At 43.6% G+C, this 23,874-nt stretch overlaps 1 protein-coding gene and 1 long non-coding RNA gene across 2 annotated transcripts; both read left to right on the forward strand.

Moving 5' to 3' along the window:
• Positions 1-874: 874 nt before the first annotated feature.
• LOC115463053 lies at positions 875-8,856 on the forward strand. The gene is made up of 2 exons (XM_030193245.1): positions 875-900; positions 6,789-8,856. The coding sequence occupies exon 2, from the start codon at positions 7,032-7,034 to the stop codon at positions 8,601-8,603; it is 1,572 nt and encodes a 523-aa protein (XP_030049105.1). The 5' UTR covers positions 875-900; positions 6,789-7,031; the 3' UTR covers positions 8,604-8,856.
• An 8,504-nt stretch (positions 8,857-17,360) lies between these two features.
• On the forward strand, positions 17,361-21,846 carry LOC115463069. The gene is made up of 3 exons (XR_003940992.1): positions 17,361-17,371; positions 17,549-17,553; positions 21,742-21,846. It is a non-coding gene; the product is annotated as an uncharacterized LOC115463069 (long non-coding RNA).
• Positions 21,847-23,874: the final 2,028 nt, after the last annotated feature.

Raw genomic sequence — 23,874 nt, forward strand, 5'->3', positions numbered from 1 at the left:
GAGGAGCAGCGGCAACAGGGACGAGGGGAGCCGCAGGCATCCGCGGACCCTCAGCTTTCGGTAGTGTATATATTAAAACTGACAAAATGGAGTCACAAATATAAAATGGACTCCAGAAGTGCAGCTGGAATAGCTGACACTGAAAATCTGACATTATAATAACCTTTATTAAGAATGTGCTGAGAGTCCTGAGAAAGAAGGGAGTAGAGGCAGGATGTCTACAGCATGACCATGAGATGAAAGTAGGAACAGAGGTTGGCAAGAAATGTGAAACAGGTGTCTGATAGTACTGCAGAAGGGAAAAAAAGGGGAGAGAAAGTTAGACGCCAGAAGGTTTGAGATAAACTAGTAACGAGCTAAATTAAATGCAAGGAATGTGTGATGATGCCAGAATTATGTACATATAAGAAAGGAGACAATTGTATTAGCAAGCAACTTCTTAACAGGCAACTTCATCTCTGTATTTGATGAGATTGTTCCTATACTTGCTTCCTATGTAATATTCTTGCATAGCCCTGTCATCCAAATGGCAGTTGAATAAAAAGAAAAAATTTCTACTATTTTTGTTTCTCTTATTTTTGTTTCTCTGTATATACATTTATTGTGACATGTAATTTTATTGGGATTTGTTGAAAGAATTTCAACAATTGGTGCCCCGTGTGAGGCGGCCACAACAGAATTTTTGCTTTCATTTCTTTATTTTATTCTTTATTCTTTTTTGGTGAAGATACTCAGTAAACAAGTTTAAATGAGGAGGTTTAAACAACTGGCGACCTGCGCGGCAGGACCGTGCACGCACAGCCATTATTTTTGGTTCGATTTTTGCACTAAGGTGTCCCGGTCTTACGATACTGATCAGCTCGTGAGAGGTCGACTGCAATCTTCCGATACCAACGGACGGTGAGTATAAAATATTGACGTCATTCTTAACTCTTTTCTTCACGTCTTAACGCTGCTTTCTTTCTTTCCGCTTTTTTGTTTATATTTTCTTTTATTGTTTATTATTGGATATTATTTACAATACTATTGTACCTGTTGTAAAATGGCTAATATTAACATAGATATAGAAGTTCCCCCACCAGATCCCGAACCTAAATATACTTTGTTTGTAGATAGTTCTAGCACATTTACTCCTTTGCAACATGTTATAGCTGCTTTTCCCCTTGATGAAAAACGCATTAAAGACGTACATAAAAAATGGCTAACATATAGCAAGAAGAATTCATTTCTGGGTTGGCCTGAGCACGGCTCTTTTGAGAAATCAGTGTTATGTCAGTTGTTGAAATATATTCAGGACAATAAGACAAAGGATTCCTTGAAGAAACATTTGCATGTCTGGAATCTTTTTACTGTCACCGCTGATATGTGGCGGTATGATAAACAACAATGTCAGGATAAAGCTTTTGTAGCTGAGCGGCAGAAAGCCAGGCAAGATAATACATCACACTGTCTCACACCAAGTGCACCCCCGTCTTATGAACATAGTACTGCTCCTGGAATATATCCCAATTTAAAAAGTTTAAAAGAAATACAAAAAGAGGCAGAAGAATCAGATAAAACGGCTGCAGGATATGAGCCTTGGGATAGTAAGATTGTCCCGAAGCCGCCAGCAAAGCCAAAGCCACGCGCAGTACCCGTGTGTTCATCACATACTGATACTGACTCTGACCGTCAAACTGAAGATGAAGTTTGTTCTAAATCTGAGTCAGACCTAAGAAAGAAAAAGAAATCTGTAAGTAGAAGAGGGAGGGAGCAGGTTGACATTGAATTAAAAGGTGTTTTTACAATGAAAGGAGAAATGATACAACAAAGGAATCCCTTGCCAGATGATTTGCAGGATCCTGTTGTAAGACCAAAAGATAAGGGAGGAAAAGATGAAGGGAGACGGGATGATACAGAAGGAAATGTCCCAGATAAGGAAGACTTTTTTAAAGGACTAATGTCCTTACTCCCAGTGGATTTTGTACACAAATATGGCCATAAGTTTTGGGATGAAGTGGTCCGGACATATTTAGATAATGATGTTCGTTTGCCTATTGATTCACGGGGTCCGAGTTGCATGGGAGATATCGATAAATTGATAGAAAAAATACACAGAAGAGGGACAGAATGGTCAAATCAGATGCATATTTTGGAAGGTTTAAACCTATGGAAAGGGTTGTTGCAAAATCAGATGTTGGAAACTTTGGAACAAAGTAAGAGTTCTGTAGCTACGAATAGTCAATTTCCCATATTTACACGCACAGGGCCATTAGGACAAAGACAGGAGGTATATAAACCTTATAGTCCAGTTGATATTAGTACGTTAGTCAATAAGTTGCCAAATATCCAAAAGGGTGCGCGCATTTGGCTAGAACAGATGGATGCTTTAACAGCGGGAACACAGTTGGCAGTAGGAGATTTTAAAGCCTTTTGTACTGCTGCAGGAGTTAGTCTTGCACAACTTGCGGTGCAGTCTCAGAATCCGGCAATATTAAACCATACGCGAGATGGTGCGGCATTTGTGGGAAATGCTAGGCGACAACTCACAGGTGCCTTACAGATCATGTATCCAACTGAAATAGATTTTTCTGCTATAACGACCTCTAAATGGAATACAAAAGATGACTTTGCTACACATTTAATGAAGTGTATGCAGATCTATAAAGCTCAGACTGGGGATGACCCAGATGTTGCTCCTGCCTCAGCTATATTTTTACATCTATTCTTGGTTACACTACCTATGAGCATGAGAAAGAATCTGGATAATGTAGTGGCATTGGCAACTAAACCATGGCCTGAAATTCGTGCTACATTGTTGCATTTTAGTGCCATTCATATTAAAATGCTGGAGACACCCGGAAAAGAGCAGCAGAAATTGTCAGATAAATTAGTGGCCATGCAGATTAAAGAAATTGAGGATAAAAAGGTACAGAAAATTAGTAAAGAGCAACGACAGCCTGTTTATTATATGACGCCAGGACAAAATGATAATCAAAGTTATCCTAGGCCTTATCAGCAATACCAGTATCAACAGGGTTATCAACAACCCTATAATCAGAATAATCGTGGTAGAGGTATGGGACGAGGAAGAGGGAATAGAGGAAGGGGTTTTAGTCAACCCTCTCCCAACAGACGAGCTAACGTTCAATGTTGGGTATGTCAAAATTGGGGACATTATGCGAATGAATGTCCAGCAAGACAGCCAGCATTTCCAATAGTGCCAAATCCTATTAGTCAGCCTCAGCAGTTAACACAGATGCCCCAGAACTTAGGGCAAATGATAGGGTCTAACAATCCATTTGTACAGACACAGAATGCGATTCCAGAAACTCAGAATCAGCAGAATATACCACTCCAACAATTTCCTTTATGGGAACAGGAAAAAGCTCAGGAAGACGTTTACTGACTAACCGAAGAAGGAAATAATGATTTTACCTTTTCCCTGTCTAATCAAGAACCCTTTATCACATTGCTTGTAGGACCTGAAAAGATTCCTATGTCCTTTTTAATTGACACCGGAGCCACCAGATCAGTATTGAGTACTAGAGTTAGGGGTGTACCCTTAAGCAAAAGGATAGATACATTGGTAGGATTTGAAGGAAAAAAGCAGGATAAGCGTGTTACCGTACCTACTGAAGTAATTTTAAAAGCATCTGGACCTAATATGAGGGAAATGAACAGGAAGGGAATTATTGATTTTGTGTTGGCAGAAAATTGTCCTGTAAATTTATGTGGCCGAGATTTACTTTCACAGTTAGGACTTACTTTAAAATTTCCCAGATGTAAACAAAGTTTGCTGATTTCAGTTGTACAAGATATGTTTTATGTTGACGAGGATGATGAGGGTATGCAGGTGATGCAAAGATTACCAGCAGATTTATGGAGCACACCTGATGATCCCTATGGATTAGCTAAAATGGAGCCCCATGTGATTCGCCTTAAACATGAGGGTGATGGTCCTATCTGGCCACCATACCCTATAAGGCCGCAATTATTATCCAAAACTTTGCAGCATATTGATAAATTGTTGAAACATAATATCATAGAACCATCAAATTCACCGTATAATACACCTCTTTTTCCAGTTCCTAAACCACATGGTGACGTAAGAATTGTTCATGATTTACGAGGTTTGAATGATTTGGTAAAAGCTCAGTTTCCAGTATGTCCAAATCCTTTGACATTATTACAATCACAGCCTATCTATGCATTTAATTCGGTTATAGACTTGTCAAATGCTTTCTTTGCCATTCCTTTAGCAGAGGAATCACGAGATTTAACCTCATTTACCTTAGACAATAAAGCGTATCGTTGGACAAGAATGCCACAGGGATATACCGAAAGTCCATCTGTTTTCTTTAAGCAGATAACAGAAGACTTGAAATCATTTAAACAATTGTTGCCTGACACTGTGTCTCTGTTCGTGTATGTGGATGATATTTTATTATCTGCATCCACAAGGGAGGAATGTCTTTCATGGACAGTGGCGCTGTTTTATCAATTGCTATCAAAGGGTTATAAGTGTAATCGAAATAAGTGCTTTGTGTGCAGGGAAGAAGTTACCTTCCTAGGGCAAACAGTTTCAAGTAAAGCTAAGGTTATAACACGAGAAGCCCTGACAGAAATTTTGAAATCCCCATTGCCAAAGACACTTACACAATTGAGAGGATTGCTGGGTTCTCTTAATTATTGTAGACAATGGATCCCTAATTATTCTCAATTAGTTAGCCCACTATATCGACACTTGCGTGTACCGGCTGGCACACCGCATAAGACTCATATTCAGCTTACCCAGAGTGATATTATTATTATACAATTGTTAGTAAAACATTTAGTATCATATAATCCATTAACCACAGTAGACCCCAAAGAAGAGATACATTTATGGATTAAAGATATGGGCACTACTTGGGCAGCAATGGTAAATCAACAAGACACCTTTGTGTCACCTGTATCATTTTTATCAGGAACCTTTAGTCCAGTAGAAAGGGGAATGGAGAACATTCCTCGTTTCCTGGTAGCCGCAGTTGCGGCCGTTGAGAAATGGAGAGCAGTTATGCCTTTCGGTCCTATCATTATTCATTCTGACCATACAGTCCACAACTTGCTGTCTACTAGCCAGATAGCATTAACTAGTACAAGATTTGGAAAATATCAGGCCATATTAATAGGACAAGATGTTCGTACCCAGCCATTGACTAAAGAAAATACTAAACGAATGGATGCATTATTTAAATTAGAACAAGAGACTCAGGAACATCTAGATGGGTTAAAGGATATTCCAGTTTTTCGGTTACTTATATTTGAACCTCTTGAAGGAAAAGGAGACATTTGGTTTACTGATGGAGCACAAACAGGCGAGCATGCTTCATTTTCAGCACTTAAGGTTCAATTAAATCAGGGAAACACTGAAATTTGTAAAAAGATTCAAAAACGATTGCCAGTAGGCACAACAGCTCAAGAAGCAGAACTAACAGCAGTACTAGAAGCTGTGAAACAATTAGGGACAGAAAAGAAAGGGACTATATATACTGATAGTTCATATGTAGTTAGTTCATTGCAATATCATTTGTTAAAATGGAAAAGAAGGGGATTTTTGACAGCAGATGGAAAGCCCCTGAAACATGAAAGTTTATGGGAACAATTGTTAAACTGTTTGAGTGATAGAGAAGGAAGAGGATTACATACAGCCATTGTTTGGGTTCCTGCCCATACAGGAGAACAGACATTCGAAGCAAAAGGGAATGATTTAGCTGATAAGGCAGCTAAAGAGGTACTTTCTACCATGATAATTACCCGTGCTCATATACAGTGTACTGAGACACCATATCCACCAGATGTCTCACAACCCCGAGAAAAACCAACTGAAATTGAAAAATTGAAATGGCAGAATTTGGATTGTACAACACACCCTGACAAAAGTAAATGGATACATCCTAGTGGAAAAATATGCATGTCTACCTCAGAATTAATTAATAACTTTTATAATTGGCATGTTACATTACATTTGTCTGCTTCTGACATGAGTAAAGCAATGGAAACTTCATTTTGGCATCCTAATATGCTTTCTTATGCCACAAGAGTTGTACTAAATTGTTTAGTTTGTTCCAAAAATATAGTACACAGGGGACCAGTTATTTCTCCCGGATCCATTCCAATTCCAACGGGACCCGGAGTAGAATGGCATGTGGATTTCACAGATATGGTAATACCGGTAAAAGGTAAAAGGTATCTCTTGGTCTGGGTGGACGCTTTTACAAAATGGGTAGAAGCGTTCCCCTGTAAAAAGGAAAATGCACAAGTAGTAATTGAAACTTTTTTGCAGAGAATATTGCCAGCACATGGCTGTCCTCAGAAACTTGTTACAGATAATGGTACTCATTTTGTTAACGCTTTGGTCAAAGATATGACTGAATTGTGTGGGATACTGCACCGAAGGGTGGCAGTGTATAGGCCCACTTCCAATGGCCTAGTAGAACGATACAATGGTCTTTTAAAGACTAGATTACGTGTGCTCTTGCAAGCACTAGCAGGAAAGGAAAAGAAATATACATGGATGGATGTGTTACCATTGGCGATATTTCAATTAAGATCCCATCCTAGCACAAAGCTACAGATTTCACCCTTCCAGTTGCATACAGGACGAGACCCCAGAGGGGTACCTGTCGAAGAAATTAATAACGATAATGAAGGAGTGACTAACTATTGGAAACAAATAAATCCAATAATAAATTTGACAAGAGATATGGCAATAGCCAAATCTAAAGAAGTTCCTAACATGACTTTTTGTTCATCTTTTTCTGTAGGTCAGAAAGTACTTCGGAAGAATTTCACACACAAAACCTGGAAAGATCCTATCTACGTAGGACCATTTGAGATCAAGGAATTAACTCATACAACAGCAAGATTATCAGACCATACCACTTGGGTACATTTATCTGATATACGTAAGGCTCATGATCTAGGACTACCTGAGGAAATAGAGACCACTATTGCACCTCCAGAGAGCAGAGAACATTGATTAACAACATTACCAGTGAAAAAGGATTATGAAGGCTTTTGTAATCTATTTGCTGGTAGGACTTACTTATGGACTCAATACATATGTTGAGAAAATTCAACATGCCTCAAAGACTCTTAATCTGACTAACTGTATTGTTTGCACTCCACTTGTCACTTCCGTACTTACCATTCCAGCACATATTCATCCTTACTCTATGATTAAGTTACAAGGTATTCATAACTGTTTCAGTAATGGTACCTGCTATTTGGGTCGGGGACATGAACACAGACAATATTGGACCAATGTTACTGCTCAACGCCTGCCTTCTTTGTTTGCTCATACTATTCCTGCACTAAACTATTGGTGTCTGATAAACTCTAGTTCACTTCAGGGTAAGATGCCTAATGTTTTATGTAATTATACTTATGACATACAATCCCGAAATTGGACTGTGTTACAGGGATCCTATGTTATAAATCAGACTGCAACATCTATAGCTTGTGCTAACAAAATGTTCTGTAACCGGACACTGACAACCTCTTATGTGACTTCTACTAATCTTACTCTTACAAATTTGACTTTTGTTTTTTCATTATGTCAATTTAATGCCTCTTCTATACAAGCCATTACTGCTATGCCTACTGCGTGTTCTTCACTTAAGGCACTAAATAATCCTATTTTTCCTTTTTCTCAAACTTATGCTTTATATCATAACCTAACTTCTCTACAGTCTTTACGGTTGGGAGATTATCTGTTATGTGATAATATCCTGTACACCTATCTTCCATCATGTTATAAGTTCTGCACTCTTGTTCAACTAAATCTATTTGATTTGATCATTCCATTAGATGGCACATCACATGGTTCTAATAGTCAGAAACGACGTAAAAGAGATGTTTCTAGTACCTCCTTTAGTGCTTTAACAGGAGATGATCAAGCTTTACAATTAGCATTAGATTATATTAACAGTACCTATCCTATGACTAAGACACGTTTAGATGCTTTGTCAGCCACTGGATGGCTTCCATTTGCAGGATCTGCCATTGCGGCTGAAATGGGTATGTCAATCAGACGCTTACAATCACTATTACATGTTGTAACACATGAACTAGATATAGCTATAACAGCACTTCAAGAGGAAATTGATGATACAGCGAGATATGCAATGCACACACGCATGGCGGTTGACTTTATGTTAGCCCAATCTGGAGGAGTGTGCAGCATAGTGAATGATACATCGTGTTGTTCACTTATTAGAAATCAATCAATAATTGTTAAAAATGCAATGCAGCGCATTCTTTCACTGGCAAGAATTGAAGTGAGTGATTATAGGGGAATTTTAGACACATCTTGGTGGGATTCAATAACTGGATGGTTTGGATCCCTGAGTCCTTGGTTAAAGGGTCTTGTTTCAATAGTAATAGTCTTCATAGTTGTAATACTGTTGTTGCTTTGTCTTATCCCATGCTGTATGAAACTATGTGGGAACATGATGACAAAGATAACAAATACTACTATGATAACACATAGGGAACATGTTAACATATATCCAGGACATGGACAGACAAAGGAAAGAATGGCATGTAATAAAATCTATTCAAAGATTAACCATGAATAACACTTGACAGAAACTGTATGCTAGCTATGACGGCCTCTAGAAAGGGAGTAATGAGAAATACTATATCCCCATAGAGCTCAAACATGCTAGACATACTATAGTGTTTGCCTAAATATGTGAACGCTGCATACAGCGTTCAAGGGAGGATTGTATATATTAAAACTGACAAAATGGAGTCACAAATATAAAATGGACTCCAGAAGTGCAGCTGGAATAGCTGACACTGAAAATCTGACATTATAATAACCTTTATTAAGAATGTGCTGAGAGTCCTGAGAAAGAAGGGAGTAGAGGCAGGATGTCTACAGCATGACCATGAGATGAAAGTAGGAACAGAGGTTGGCAAGAAATGTGAAACAGGTGTCTGATAGTACTGCAGAAGGGAAAAAAAGGGGAGAGAAAGTTAGACGCCAGAAGGTTTGAGATAAACTAGTAACGAGCTAAATTAAATGCAAGGAATGTGTGATGATGCCAGAATTATGTACATATAAGAAAGGAGACAATTGTATTAGCAAGCAACTTCTTAACAGGCAACTTCATCTCTGTATTTGATGAGATTGTTCCTATACTTGCTTCCTATGTAATATTCTTGCATAGCCCTGTCATCCAAATGGCAGTTGAATAAAAAGAAAAAATTTCTACTATTTTTGTTTCTCTTATTTTTGTTTCTCTGTATATACATTTATTGTGACATGTAATTTTATTGGGATTTGTTGAAAGAATTTCAACAGTAGCAGCCTCGGGGGACGTTGGAACGGAAGGACCTGCAGATTGGAGGGACTGGCTCCAGGAAATGAGAACGGGTTTAAAAGCATTGAGAGGCGATTTGGCGGCGCTGGGAGCGGACCTGAGGGGTGAGCTGCAGGAGTTGGGATCCTGCCTGGAAGAGATGGAGACATGGTTAGAAACCCACTCTGAAGCGCTAGACACATTAGACCACCAAATAAGGGAGCTCCAGTCCAATCAGCAGCAGGTCCTCGAAAAATTGGAGGACCTGGAAAATCGGAGTCGCCAGCGCAATCAGCACTTTAGAGGCCTCCCTGACACCCCAGCTTACCAAAACAGTGAAGAGACGGTTCAAAAGATCGTGACCTGCTGGCCGCACATGGAACGGTACTGGAACTGCGTGAGATCCAACTGGAGAGAGCTCATAGAGCTCTGGGCTCACCACGTGCAAACTTGCCTAAAGACATAGTGGCATGCTTACAGGACTACAAGTTAAAAGAGCAAGTAATGAGCCCTTACGACAAGCCCCCTCCCTGCCCATCTTCAAGTCTTTGCTTAAAGCCCACCTCTTCAATGCTGCCTTTGGCACCTAACTCTTACCTTCAGGATATCCAGACTGCCCCAATTTGACTGCCCTTATCGAACTGACTATTCACTTGTCCTTTAGATTGTAAGCTCTTTGAGCAGGGACTGTCCTTTTATATTAAATTGTACAGCGCTGCGTAACCCTAGTAGCGCTTTAGAAATGTTAAGTAGTAGTAGTAAAGCAGCTCGTCAGAGTAGCAATTTTCAATGGGATTCCTATGGAGTGGAGATCTATCAGGATCTAGCAATGGCCACACTACTACTACTATTTGACATTTCTAGAGCGCTACCAAGGTTACGCAGCGCTGTACAAAAAACAAAGAAGGACAGTCCCTGCTCAAAGGAGCTTACAATCTAAAGGACAAAAAGTGCAATCAGTCAAAAATTGGGACAGTCTAGATTTCTTGGGTAGAGGTACAATGGTTAGGTGCCGAAAGCGACATTGAAGAGGTGGGCTTTGAGTAAGGATTTGAAGATGAATAGGGAGGGGGCTTGGCGTATGGGCTCAGGGAGTTTATTCCAGGCATAGGGTGAGGCGAGGTAGAAAGGACGGAGCCTGGAGTTGGCGGTGGTGGAGAAGGGTACTGAGAGGAGGGATTTGTCCTGTGATCGGAGATTACGGGTAGGGGCGTAGGGGGACTGAAACGACGAGCAGAACTGAAGCCGGTCACCAGGCGCTTGCAAGAGATGGGAATTCAGTATAGGTGGCGCCATCCTTTTGCCCTTGCCTTTTACAAGGATGGAAAATTGCAGCTGATCAAATCCATAGCAAAGGCAAGAATGGTACTTCCAGAGGAGGGAACATTAACAACACCAGGCCCCTCAGCAACTGGATCACGGGGCCCCACTCGAGTAGATCCGCCAAAATGGCAGCGAGTGGCCAAGGGACCTAAGAGATTACAACGGCAACAATCAGCAGTGCGAATCCCCTGAGGGTGAAGGGGCAAGAAGAAGCAGGATTAGTGTTGAGACACCAAAGGTTAGCCGAGTGGCCTAAGTGTAAACTGAGAGCCCAGTTGGGAACTTCGGTTCTCTTAAAAGAGGACATATCGGTGTGAAGAGGCCAAAGCAGCATAATGTTACGATGGTTTGAAAGTTAAGTTTGATATAGGTTAGAAATTGTATGTTATGCTAGTTATATCAACGTGAAAGGAGGGAGGGAGAAATCGTGCACGAAACAAGTGTCTATAAAGACCTGCGGGTTGTCACCAGGGCAGCTGTGTGACCGACACTTCCTCTAAAGGCTAACCACGGTAAAAGAAGTGGGGAGTCTAAAATACCTAGGAGGGATAAAGGAGGGGGTGGGGAATATGAGGGAAGAGGGGGGGGGAAGAGTAAAATAAGGCATGGAAATCAAGGGCTGGGGTCCTGGGAGGAGTACGGGAGATGGAGGGGTGCCTTAGTTAATACCAGAGACATGGGGAAAGGGCGCAATAGGGCAAGGCAATGGGGACAGCAGCGGAGAGGGATCTGCATAACGCATTATGACTGATATTACACTATTGCTTTTAAATGCAAGAGGTTTGAACATCCCCAGGAAGAGGCAGCTCCTGTACCGCGAGCTACTCCGCCTTCGGGTGGATGTGGCTCTGCTACAGGAGACCCACCTTAAACCTAAGCATGAGTATTTATGTCGTCACAAAAACTTCCCCAATATATATTTTGCCTCCAATACAGATAACACTAAAAGTAGGGGGGTAATGATAATGTTTAATGGGTCTAAACCACGGAATATTCTTAAAGTGGTACGAGATAAGGGTGGGAGATATATATTAGTGGTCTTTTCCTTAGCGGGGCAGATTTACACGGTGACAAATGTGTATGGGCCAAAAGTAAATCAAGGAGAATTCATAGAGGACTTAAGATTGTCTTCTCTCAAAGAATATAGAGGGCTCATTGCTGTTGGGAGGGGATTTTAACCTCACACTGCAACCACACCTAGATAATTCCTCACGCACCATACGATATGCCAAGAGAGATAGATGCAGACTGCAAGACTTTGTGGCACAGTGGCAATTAATAGATATGTGGAGGCAAAGAAATCCCTTTACACGAAACTATACGCATTTTTCTAGTCACTGTTCCTTCTCTAGGATATATTTCTGGCTGGGGGACATGTCTATTAATAGGCAAGTGGGAACTACTCAGATAATACCGTGCACATGGTCGGACCATTCTTTGGTTCTTCTTCAGTTGGTCCATCCAAGACCTCGGAAAGAGATACGAACTTGGCGATTAGACGATGGACTCTTACAAGACCCGACCAATGTAGCAGCCCTAGAACTACATCTTAAAGAGTATGTACAATTTAATGATAATGGGGAGGTAACATCTACTGTATTGTGGGAGGGGCTCAAAGCGGTTATGCGCGGCCACTTAATTGCATTGAGAGCGCATAACAGGAAAGCGCGATCAGCAGTTGAAGCCAAACTGAGAGCAGAATTGGAACGAGTAGAGGCTCAGCTACATAGTGAGGGGACCCGACCAACCGCATCCCTACAGGGTCAGGCCCACAGGATCCGCCACCAGTTGAGCGATCTTGAACTTGCTGACTTAGCTGAACAGCTCCAGCAAGTCCGCCAGTCTCACTTTGAATTTGGAAATAAAGCCAGTAGACTTTTAGCTTATAAACTGAAGCAAAAAAATAGTCGGAATATGATCACGGGTATACGAGACAGAGGAGGGGGGAATCACTTGGATTCAGAGAGCATAAAGCTAGCATTTAGAGAATTTTATGAGACATTGTATACCCTGGAATCTGAGCCCTTGTCGAAGGCATTGGAGAATTATTTGGAGGGCATCGACCTCCCTTATTTACCTGAGAGTGCGAAAAAGTCTCTCAACTCCGTTCGAACTGGACGAGATAACTCAAGCGATTAAGGAGCTACCAGCAGGTAAAGCCCCAGGAGCGGACGGTTTTACTAATAGGTTTTATAGAGTTCTTGGTAAACACCTGGCCCCACTGCTGCTGAGGGTTTTCAACTCCCTCGGAGCGAGCTCGGAGCTTCCCCCTACTTGGAATTTGGCTACCATTATGGTCATCCACAAGCAGGGCAAAGATCGACCCATCTCTATTTTAGGAGTAGATTAGAAAATTTTGGCGGGTCGGCTGCAAAGATATCTCTCGTCCCTGGTGCATGAGGACCAAGCGGGCTTTGTCCAGGGGCGACAGACATTTGATAACATTCGCCGAGCTCGTCATATGGTATACCATTGTACAGGAGGCCAAAATTCCGCTGTGTATTCTTTCTTTAGACGCGGAATAGGCCTTTGATAGCTGGCCATTCCTTTTCGCAGTGTTAGAGAAGATGGGTATTTCAGGCCACTTGATCTATAAGAGGCAATCGGCTGCAGTATGGGTCAATGGAACCACGTCCCAGCCGTTTCGCCTATATAGAGGGACGAGACAAGGTTGTGCACTATCCCCTTTGTTATTTGCAATAATAATGGAACCCCTGGCAGTAAAAATTCAACAGCATCCGGGGATTCGGGGTCCGAGATTGGGGGGGGGACAGGGGACTCGGGTTCTCCTATTTGCAGATGACATTTTGCTTATGTTAAAAGAACCACTGATCTCGTTCCCATTGGTGCAGGAAGAGCTGCGGGCTTATGGGGCGATGTCGGGCTTTAAGATCAACTTTGATAAGTCAGATGTAAACATCCCTGGTCAGCAGAGGACACTTCTTCAGTCCTCCTATCCATTCCGGTGGACACCCCGATATATTAGGTACCTAGGGGTCGATATCCCTCAACAAATTGAAGAGCTGTTTCAGGTAAATTTTCCCGAAATTACAAGGTGGCTACTTAAATATCTCAGTAGGTGGGAGGGCCTGACCTTGTCCTGGATGGCGAGGATTAATGCGGTAAAAATGGTTCTCCTACCAAAGATTCTTTATTTGTTTATGGCCCTACCAATAGCATTACCGAACAAATTCTTACAGGGCTTACAGAGTAAAATCTTTTCATTTGTTTGGAAAAAGAGACCCCCACGGGTACGTAGAGAGGTGATGTACCAGGCAAGGGAGCGAGGGGGTATGGGCGTTCCCTCCTTTCAGTCATACTACCACGCAACGCACCTCAGAATCATAGCAATCGGTCTACACAGTGGGGAGAAATTATGGACAAAGCTGGAACAATGGTGGATGGGGCCCTTTCCACTGAAGGCAATACCTTGGTTACTGTATTATACTGTCAATACTTATCTTTGGGAAAAACAGGCCAAGCAGGCTAGGCTTTTGGATAAGCAGGGCCTGAATCAAAGAAATCAAATTGGCTTTCTGACCCTAAAAAGAAGAAGTTTCACTGACGCTTGTTTGGCAGTTGGCAGTTGACAGGTGGCGAAGCTAGTTCTGACGTAAATAACAGAAAGACAGCAGGTGCGGGCTAAAATGAGAACTATGTGGTCAAGTGACCAGTAGAAGCACTGGGAAGTCCGGGTGTGGAAAGCAGAAGGGAGTTTTGGGGGCGTGGCGGTGCAAATCTGCGGTTTGGGGATGCAACAAAGGTCAGTTAACGGTCAAATTAGATGAAAATAACGTTGGCCAGAAGAGTATTTAAGAAACTGCCAGCTGTACGCAAATGGAGACCATCATAGACGTGTCAGACCTCCCGGCCGCTCCGCTGATGAACTCCCATAAGAATATGACTATATTCTTATAACTAATTGCTTGCTTTGGGTAAGTCAATAAACTATTCATATTTAATCTCTCTTGTTCTCTTCTCTCATTCTTTATATTAGTAACTAGCCATTGAGCCCATGAAAACGGGCTACTTTTGGAATGAGGGGGTTTCCGAGCCCCCCCCCCCCCGAGGTTGGCGCCGCCCCGCCTCCCCCGGAGTCGCCGCTGCCGCTCCACCCGGCCCAAGCAGCACTGTAAACTTACATCAGCACGCAGCAGCAGGCACATCAGCAAAGCTGCCATCAGGGCGGGCTTCCTTCTCTGCCTGTGTCCCGCCCTCGTGTGACGTAACGTCGGCGAGGGCGGGACAAAGGCAGAGAAGGAAGCCCGACGGCAGCTTTGCTGATGTGCCTGCTGCTGTGTGCTGATATAGCTTCACAGTGCTCGGGCCAGATGGAGGGGCGGCGGCGACTTCGGGGGAGGGGGGGGAGGGGGAGCGGTTCCGACGTCTGCAGCATGCCAGTAGAGACTTCCCTCTCTGTCCCGCCCCCATCATCACGTATTGAAGCGGGGGCGGGGCAGAGAGGGAAATCTCTACTGCGCATTTGCGACTCTCCTCTCTGTCCCGCCCCCATCATCACGTATTGAAGCGGGGGCGGGGCAGAGAGGGAAGTCTCTACTGCACATTTGCGAGTGAGTACGGTCACTCGCCGTTTATATGTTTGACTAGCCCTTGAGCCCGTGAAAACGGGCTACTTTTGGAATGGGGGGGGTTTCCGAGCCCCCCCCCCCGGAGTCGCTGCCGCCGCCCCTCCACCCGGCCCGAGCAGCACTGTAAACTTACATCAGCACGCAGCAGCAGGCACATCAGCAAAGCTGCCGTCAGGGCGGGCTTCCTTCTCTGCCTGTGTCCCGCCCTCGTGTGACGTAACGTCGGCGAGGGCGGGACAAAGGCAGAGAAGGAAGCCCGACGGCAGCTTTGCTGATGTGCCTGCTGCTGCGTGCTGATATAACTTCACAGTGCTCAGGCCAGATGGAGGGGCGGCGGCGACTTCGGAGGCGTGGGAGCGGTTCCGACGTCTGCAGCATGCCAGTAGAGACTTCCCTCTCTGTCCCGCCCCCATCATCACGTATTGAAGCGGGGGCGGGGCAGAGAGGGAAGTCTCTACTGCGCATTTGCGACTTCCCTCTCTGTCCCGCCCCCATCATCACGTATTGAAGCAGGGGCGGGGCAGAGAGGGAAGTCTCTACTGCGCATTTACGAGTGAGTACGGTCACTCGCTGTTTATATGTTTGACTAACCGTTGAGCTTTGGAATGGGGGGGGTTTCCGAGCCCCCCCCCCCCCCTGAGTCGCTGCCGCTGCCCCTCCACCTGGCCCGAGCAGCACGCAGCAGCAGGCACATCAGCAAAGCTGCCGTAAGGGCAGGCTTCCTTCTCTGCCTGTGTCCCGCCCTCGTGTGAGGAGATTATTTACACTATTGCAGTTTATCTGGTGAATATCTTTGTGGCTGAATCAAAAAAGTTGCTTCCTGTATATGAGAACATCATATGGTATCTGTTTACTGTTTATTTTTTATAACTGATTTGGATGTTTTTACAATATAATTTATATTTTCTGTACTAATAATTTTAATCCTTTAGTTATATGTATAGACCCCTGAAGAAGGCACTTTGCTGAAACATGGGCCATGTTGGGTCCTTCCATAAGCTTCCCTTCCTTCAGCCTAAGGTTTCACCTCTCAGTTCCATCCATGGTTCAGTTTGTGTTGCTGATTCCCTCTTGCATGCTTGCATTGTATATGGAATGGGTCATCTCATTATCAATCTCATTATCAGTCACATCGGCTTCCTGTAGTGAGACTCACCCACTGCCAGTCACTCCTTAATCTGCCTGAGAAGAGATTTTAAGAATAATGGGAAACCCTTACCTAGAGACATCAGGGTCTCATAATTCTCCTTCATCACCTCCAAGCAAAGCTCCTTCTGCCCTTCATCTAAATATTCCCACTCCTCCTGGGAGAAAGAGACAGCAATGTCCTCAAACGTCACCCGCATCTGAAACACAAACCAGAAACACACTCAGGGACACAAAGAGGCGCTCAGAATGCATTAGATTTCAGGTCCTGACATGTTACCTCTCTCGTGCCTTTGTTTTTGGGGTTGTCACTGTTCACATTTTTTCTCTGTTTTGTGTAGAATTCCCCCAACATAAAAACCCGTCTCTTCTATGCTCCAGAACTGACTCCACCTAAGCTGTGTCCCAGACCAGGCTTGATCCCACCACCACCATTCTAAGAAGGATGATCCCCCCACACTCCGTCAGTTTTCTCTTCCTTCCCAGCTTTATTTCTCTTTTTCCTCATTCCAGCAACCCCACCTCCTCTGCCAGATCTCCATTCCACCCAGCGCACACACATCCCATACCTCTCTGACAATCTGACCCCCCCCCCCCAATATAGAAAACCAGAGCTCTCTCTCTCATATCTACCCCACTGCATTCATTAGTTCTCTTTTTGAAATCTCTCTTGACCTAGCACATATTTCCACAGCTCTCTCAGAAAATGTCCCTCCCCAGTTCTCTCCACACCACAGTTCTCTCAACCTCCCCAGCACGCACAGCATCATAGCTGTCCCCCCCACACACACACACAGTGTCCCCATAGCTCTTTGTGAATCCCACCAATACATCTCCCCAGCTCTCTGTCTCCTTCCCTTGGCACATACATCCACCCACACCCACCTCCTTCCCCCTATGGAATCCTCAAAATTCTGCCATGGTACTGCACTCACATGATTCACCGTGGCACCACCAGCTTTCCCTCCTTCAAACTTCAGTGTTTACTCTCCTCATGTAGCACCCCCTGCTCAGCCTCAACTCTCTCCTCACTCCCCAAACTCTCCCTCTACCCTCAACACGTACCCACCCACCTTCCCGTTAGACTGACTAACGTCCTGTTCATTACCTCTCATTTCCCTCCTTCCCTGATGCTCTACACAGGTGGAGGAGCAAGAGGAGAAGTCTGAGGGAGAGAGAGAGGAAGCAGAATGTAGAGAGATGGCAGGAAGGAGAAAGTGAAAGTGTGGTAAAGCAGGAGGAGCAGCTGCTGTGTGAGGGGAGGAGAATGAGGAAGAAGAGCCTTCTGTGTGTGTGGCATTGCCTGGCACTGCATCCCCTGCTGCCCACCTCCTGCCAGTCTCCTACCTGCTGAGCACAAATCCCAAGAGCCATTCTCCTGCCCTTCTCCACACCACCAGCTCCAGAAGGGAAGGGGAGAGAGGTTGTAAAGAGATGTCAGGAAGCAGAAAGTGAGAATCTGGAAAAGCAGGAGGAGAATCAGGAAGAAGAGCCTTGAAGGGCTCCTACCTGCTGAGCACAAACTCCTGCAGCCATTCTCCTGCCCTTCTCTGCACCACCAGCTCCAGCCCAGACTCCCTCTGTTCTTCTAAGGAAAGAAGAAAGGAACAGAAAGGAAGAAGACAGCAGGGAAGGAAGGTTGAAACTCCTCCCCCTATTGTTACCCCTGAAGATTCTGACCAATCAGTGCCAGAGAGTGAAACTCCTCCTTTCTCCGCCCCTTCTGTTCTCTCCCTTCTGCTTAGAGTCTCGTGGACAATCAGTGCAATGAGATCTCAATCTAACCTCCTTGAATCAGTTTCTGTTTGCCTGAATCTCGAGTTCCTCTCCCCGCCCTCAGGAGTCTTGTGACCAATCAGTGGAAGGCATAGAGTTACTACAGCCAGGACAGTTAGTTGACAGGCGGCATGACGTCACGATGTTGAAGCCAATTTGGTCTGTGTATGTTTCCTCTTCCCCGGTTCAACCCGTCATCTAGTACACTCAAAGCAATCCAACCTATGAACTGCTGCATCCACCGTTGTCGTTTTCTTATTGTTGGTAGCATTTAAAATTAATCTCTTATATTTTGAAACATGTCACCTTGTGCAGCACACAGAGGAAGTATAATAACAGAATAACTTTTCATAGGTAGAGTAGTAATCAGTGTGTTCAAATGTTCTTTATGACAACAGTATGTGGTTCATGAAAAAGGTGCACTGATCAGACCTAGAAGGTCTACATTTAGAAACATTAAAGACACAAGTCAACAGGATTCCAAACTTTAAGGAAATGAGGAATATTATTCGTCTTCTCTGCAATTTTAATCTCATATTTATAAATAATACAAACAGTATTCCACCAAAAAGCAAATGAAACTTTGGAATTATCTTTTAAGAGCTACAGCCATAAGGATAACAAACAAGTGATCTGAAAATAATTGTAGGGAAGTCTAACTGGATCTGTAAATGGATGTAGTGTAGAAATTGTATCCCACACTAGAGTGCAAAATAATTGTAAATTTGGACAGAGATAGAGCATGTGGTCAAGTGGACCCATTGCGGAATTACAGGACCAGCATAGATTAGAATTGTTATTGCTTAGTCTAGTTAGGCGGACTGGGGTCCAACTAGTTGTATGCATAAGAAAATATAAAGATTGTAATATGGGTGCAGAAGCAAGTGGTCTATTTTATTTTTGTTACATCTGTACCCTGTGCTTTCCCACTCATGGCAGGCTCAATGCAGCTTACATGGGGCAATGGAGGGTTAAGTGACTTGCCCAGAGTCACAGGGAGCTGCCTGTGCCTGAAATGGGAATTGAACTCAGTTCCTCAGGACCAAAGTCCACCACCCTAACCACTAGGCCACTCCTCCACTGTTGCTACTATTTGAGATTCCACATGGAATGTTGCTATTCCATGTAGAAGTCGGCCCTTGCAGATCACCAATGTGGCCGCTCAGGCTTCTACATGGAATAGCAACATTCCATGTAGAATCTCCAATAGTATCTATTTTATTTTTGTTACATTTGTACCCTGCGCTTTCCCACTCATGGCAGGCTCAATGCAGCTTACATGGGGCAATGGAGGGTTAAGTGACTTGCCCAGAGTCACAAGGAGCTGCCTGTGCCTGAAATGGGAATTGAACTCAGTTCCTCAGGACCAAAGTCCACCACCCTAACCACTAGGCCACTCCTCCACTCCAAAAATCAAACCATTGTTGATCAGTTAGAGCGACAGAGCAAGTGTCTGACCAATAGTTTTGTAAGGATAGAGATTTCTGGTCATGCAAGGATAAGAAATAAGAGTAATATTTAGAGGCTGCATTACCTTTAAGTGGAGCGTCAGAAAAGATGGAATATATATCTGGACTATCTGTTGTTAGGTTAGAAAGAGATTAAAAAAACTTACTTAATGTTGTTTGCAATTGTGAAAAACAATACAATTCTGTTCTGGGAATAGAAAATCTAGATAGTATGTGTTAGAAGGATAATAGACGTTGACCATAAATTAAGTCACCTATGCAATGAACACCAATAATATCTAAGAACTCCAAAAATAGGTAAATTGGCAATTTTGATTTTAGAATTATTCCAGATAGACATATATTTAGAGTTGTATAGAGAATTCTTTGAGTAGAGTCTAATTTTAATCTGAAAGCTTCCCTTATGTAGATATATAAATGTTGTACTCTCTCTGGAGACTTAAGCGTATCAAGCCTTACTTCCCTCGGGGTGTTTTCCGCAATCTGGTCCAGTCTCTGGTGATTAGCCGTCTTGACTACTGCAATAGTATCTACGGAGGTTGTGCAGGTATGCTCCTAAAAAAATTGCAAACGGCCCAGAATACAGCTGCCCGGCTCATCTATGGGAAATCCAGATTTGAAAGCTCGAGACCATTGCGTGAGCGGCTGCACTGGCTTCCTGTGAAGGACCGCATCGCGTTCAAGACCTGTGCATTGGTGCACAAAATCATCTATGGAGATGCCCCTTCCTATATGGTCCCTCTTGTTAACCTACCGCCCAGGAACTCCCGAAGATCAGCCCGCTCGTACCTCACTCTCCATTACCCTGCTTCTCATGGCCTCAAATATAAGGCCATCTATGGCTCCTCTTTTCCTTATCTCAGCACTCAACTGTGGAACGGGCTGCCTCGGGAGATCAAAATCACTTCAGATCACCCGACCTTTAAGAAACGTCTCAAGACCTTCCTTTTTTACCCCCTGTTAAAATCCTTTCTTTGGCAGATTAAGCAGTGACTGGCAGTGGGTGAGTCTCAGTGGAGGAAACCCAAGTGACTGATAATGAGTGATTGTGAGATAACACACTCTATGTAGAATGCAAGCAAGCGGGAATCAGCAAGACAACAGACAAAGTCCAGTGGACCATGGATGAACCTGAGGGAGGATATGAAATGAGATTGAAGGGGGGCAGACTCAAGAAAAATGTCAGGAAGTATTTTTTCACGGAGAGAGTAGTGGATGCTTGGAATGCCCTCCCGCGGGAGGTGGTGGAAATGAAAATGGTAACGGAATTCAAACATGCATGGGATAAGCATAAAGGAATCCTGTGCCGAAGGAATGGATCCTCAGGAGCTTAGTCGAGAGCGGGAGGCGGGGCTGGTGGTTGGGAGGCGGGGATAGTGCTGGGTAGACTTGTACGGTCTGTGCCAGAGCCGGTGGTTGGGAGGCGAGGATAGTGCTGGGCAGACTTATACGGTCTGTGCCCTGAGAAGCACAGGTACAAATCAAAGTAGGGTATGCACAGAAAGTAGCAAATATAAGTTATCTTGTTGGGCAGACTGGATGGACCGTGCAGGTCTTTTTCTGCCGTCATCTACTATGTTACTATGTTTTTGGCAGAGCATTTACCACGAGTCCTGCAGGAGCTGCTGCCTTTTAGCCCACAGCTCACTTTGTGATACCCAATCACCCACCCTCTCTTCCATTCCCTCATCAGACTTCTCGCTCCCCCTCCTGTGACCCTGTCCACTGTACTTTGTGGTATTGTGTTATGGTTTGTTTATTAACTGTTGTACCCCACATTGAGCCTGCCCATGGGCGGGAATATTGTAGGATATAAATGTTGTAAATAAATAAATAAATATATCATGCAATAAAATTGAAAAGCACTAAAACAAGATAAAAATTTATTGTAGTTAGTAGAAACAGAAGTAATAAACTGTACACTTTGGGTTTGGGAGGGGATGGGAAGAGGGTGTGTCTGTATAGTTTTGCTGTATGCTTTGTTAGCCGCGTGCTGAAAAGTCACAGTGTGCCATTTGATGTACATTGGGGACAAGGCATTGAACAAATAATAAAAAAACCTCTGTATATTGTGCTCGTTTTTCTACACTGTTCTATAGAATACAGTATCCCGTTTCCTGATGGGTTCGTCTTAACTGTTGTAGTCTGCCTTGGGATGGGATGCCTGGTGTTATAAAGATGGAATATATTGAAATTAAATGCAAGTAAAATTAAACTCTCCTTTCATTGGGGCACATGAAATCACATCTTCACTTCATCTCTTTTGTAGAAGTTGACATTTTAGATACACCAATGGATTATTCTGTTTTGCACATTCAGGGACAAGTGGTTTTATAAGTCAAAAATGCTAGGTGCATTCTGTAAATTCCAACACATGCAGCCAAAAAGGAAGCACAGTTGGGGGCAGAGTGTGGGCATGCCGGGTCTATTACATAGTAACATGGTAACATAGTGGATGACGGCAGAAAAAGACCTGCACGGTCCATCCAGTCTGCCCAACAAGACAAACTCACAAGTGTATACCTTACCTTGATTTGTACCTGTCTTTTTCAGGGCACAGACCGTATAAGTCTGCCCAGCAGGATTCCCCGCCTCCCAACCACCAGTCCCGCCTCCCATCACCGGCTCTGGCACAGACCGTATAAGTCTGCCCTCCACTATCCTCGCCTCCCAACCACCAACCCAATTTCGGCTAAGCTTCTGAGGATCCATTCCTTCTGCACAGGATTCCTTTATGTATATCCCACGCATGTTTGAATTCTGTTACCGTTTTCATCTCCACCACCTCCCGTGGGAGGGCATTCCAAGCGTCCACCACCCTCTCTGTGAAAAAATACTTCCTGACATCTTTCCTGAGTCTGCCCCCCTTCAATCTCATTTCATGTCCTCTCGTTCTACCGCCTTCCCATCTCCGGAAAAGATTTTTTTGCGGATTAATACCTTTCAAGTATTTGAACGTCTGTATCATATCACCCCTGTTCCTTCCTTATGTACTTATGATGATACCATCACCCAAGCGATCAACAGGTTCGCCAAATCCCACTGCAAACTGGACATATGCCCCGATAACCTAATAAAATTCGCCCCTCAACGATTCATAACAGACCTCACGACGCACCGGAACTATATGTTACAACACGGATTCTTCCCAAATGATAAAGGAAATATTCTACTTACCCCAATACCTAAGGATTCAAAGAAAAAAAACAAGTGACTTAACCAACTACCGCCCAGTAGCATCCATCCCTCTGGTAACCAAACTAATGGAAAGTACGGTAACCAAGCAGCTTACCGACTACTTAAACAAATTCTCAATGCTACACGAATCTCAATCAGGATTTCGATCCAACCACAGTACCGAAACAGTACTAATCACTCTTCTAACTAAATTTAAACAAGCAATTGCCACTGGCAACAGTATACTTCTCCTATAATTTGACATGTCCAGCGCATTCGACATGGTAAGCCATAAAATATTATTAAACATCCTAGAATACTTTGGAATTGAAGGAAACGTTCTTAGCTGATTCAAGGGTTTCCTAACTGCAAGAACATACCAAGTGAAATCTAATTCGAACACATCAGCTCCATGGAAACCAGAATGCGGAGTTCCCCAAGGATCACCACTCTCGCCGACCCTCTTCAACCTAATGATGACACCTCTGGCCAAATCGTTATCCAACCAAGGCCTCAATCTATACATATACGCAGATGATGTCACAATCTACATCCCATTCAAACATGATCTAAAAGAAATCACTAATGAAAACAAATCATGAACTCATGGACGGATGCATTTCAATTAAAACTTAATGCAGAAAAAACACAATGTCTTATCCTCTCATCACAACATAACACGAGCAAACCCACCACTATAAACACACCAAACTATACCCTTCCCATCTCAGACAGCCTGAAAATATTTGGAGTTACAATTGACCGAAATCTCACACTTGAAAGCCATGTGAAAAATACAACAAAGAAAATGTTCCAATCAATGTGGAAACTCAAAAGATTAAAATCTTTCTTCCCAAGGGAAATATTTCGCAGCCTGGTACAATCAATGGTGCTAAGTCATCTACCTGCTTATTTTCGAAATAGGAGGGCGGCCATCTTCCAATACAAATCGGGAGATGGCCGGCCTTCTCCTAATGGTGGCCAGATCAGCATAATCAAAAGCCGATTTTGGCCGGCTTCAACTGCTTTCCGTCGCAGGGCCGGCCAAAGTTCAAGGGGGCA

This window comes from Microcaecilia unicolor, chromosome 1, assembly GCF_901765095.1.
Source record: "Microcaecilia unicolor chromosome 1, aMicUni1.1, whole genome shotgun sequence".
Classification (NCBI taxonomy): Eukaryota; Metazoa; Chordata; class Amphibia; order Gymnophiona; family Siphonopidae; genus Microcaecilia; species Microcaecilia unicolor.

Coding starts and splice junctions, on each gene's coding strand:
- LOC115463053 (XM_030193245.1), top strand. CDS start 7,032: ATGAAGGCTTTTGTAATCTATTTGCTGGTAGGACTTACTTATGGACTC.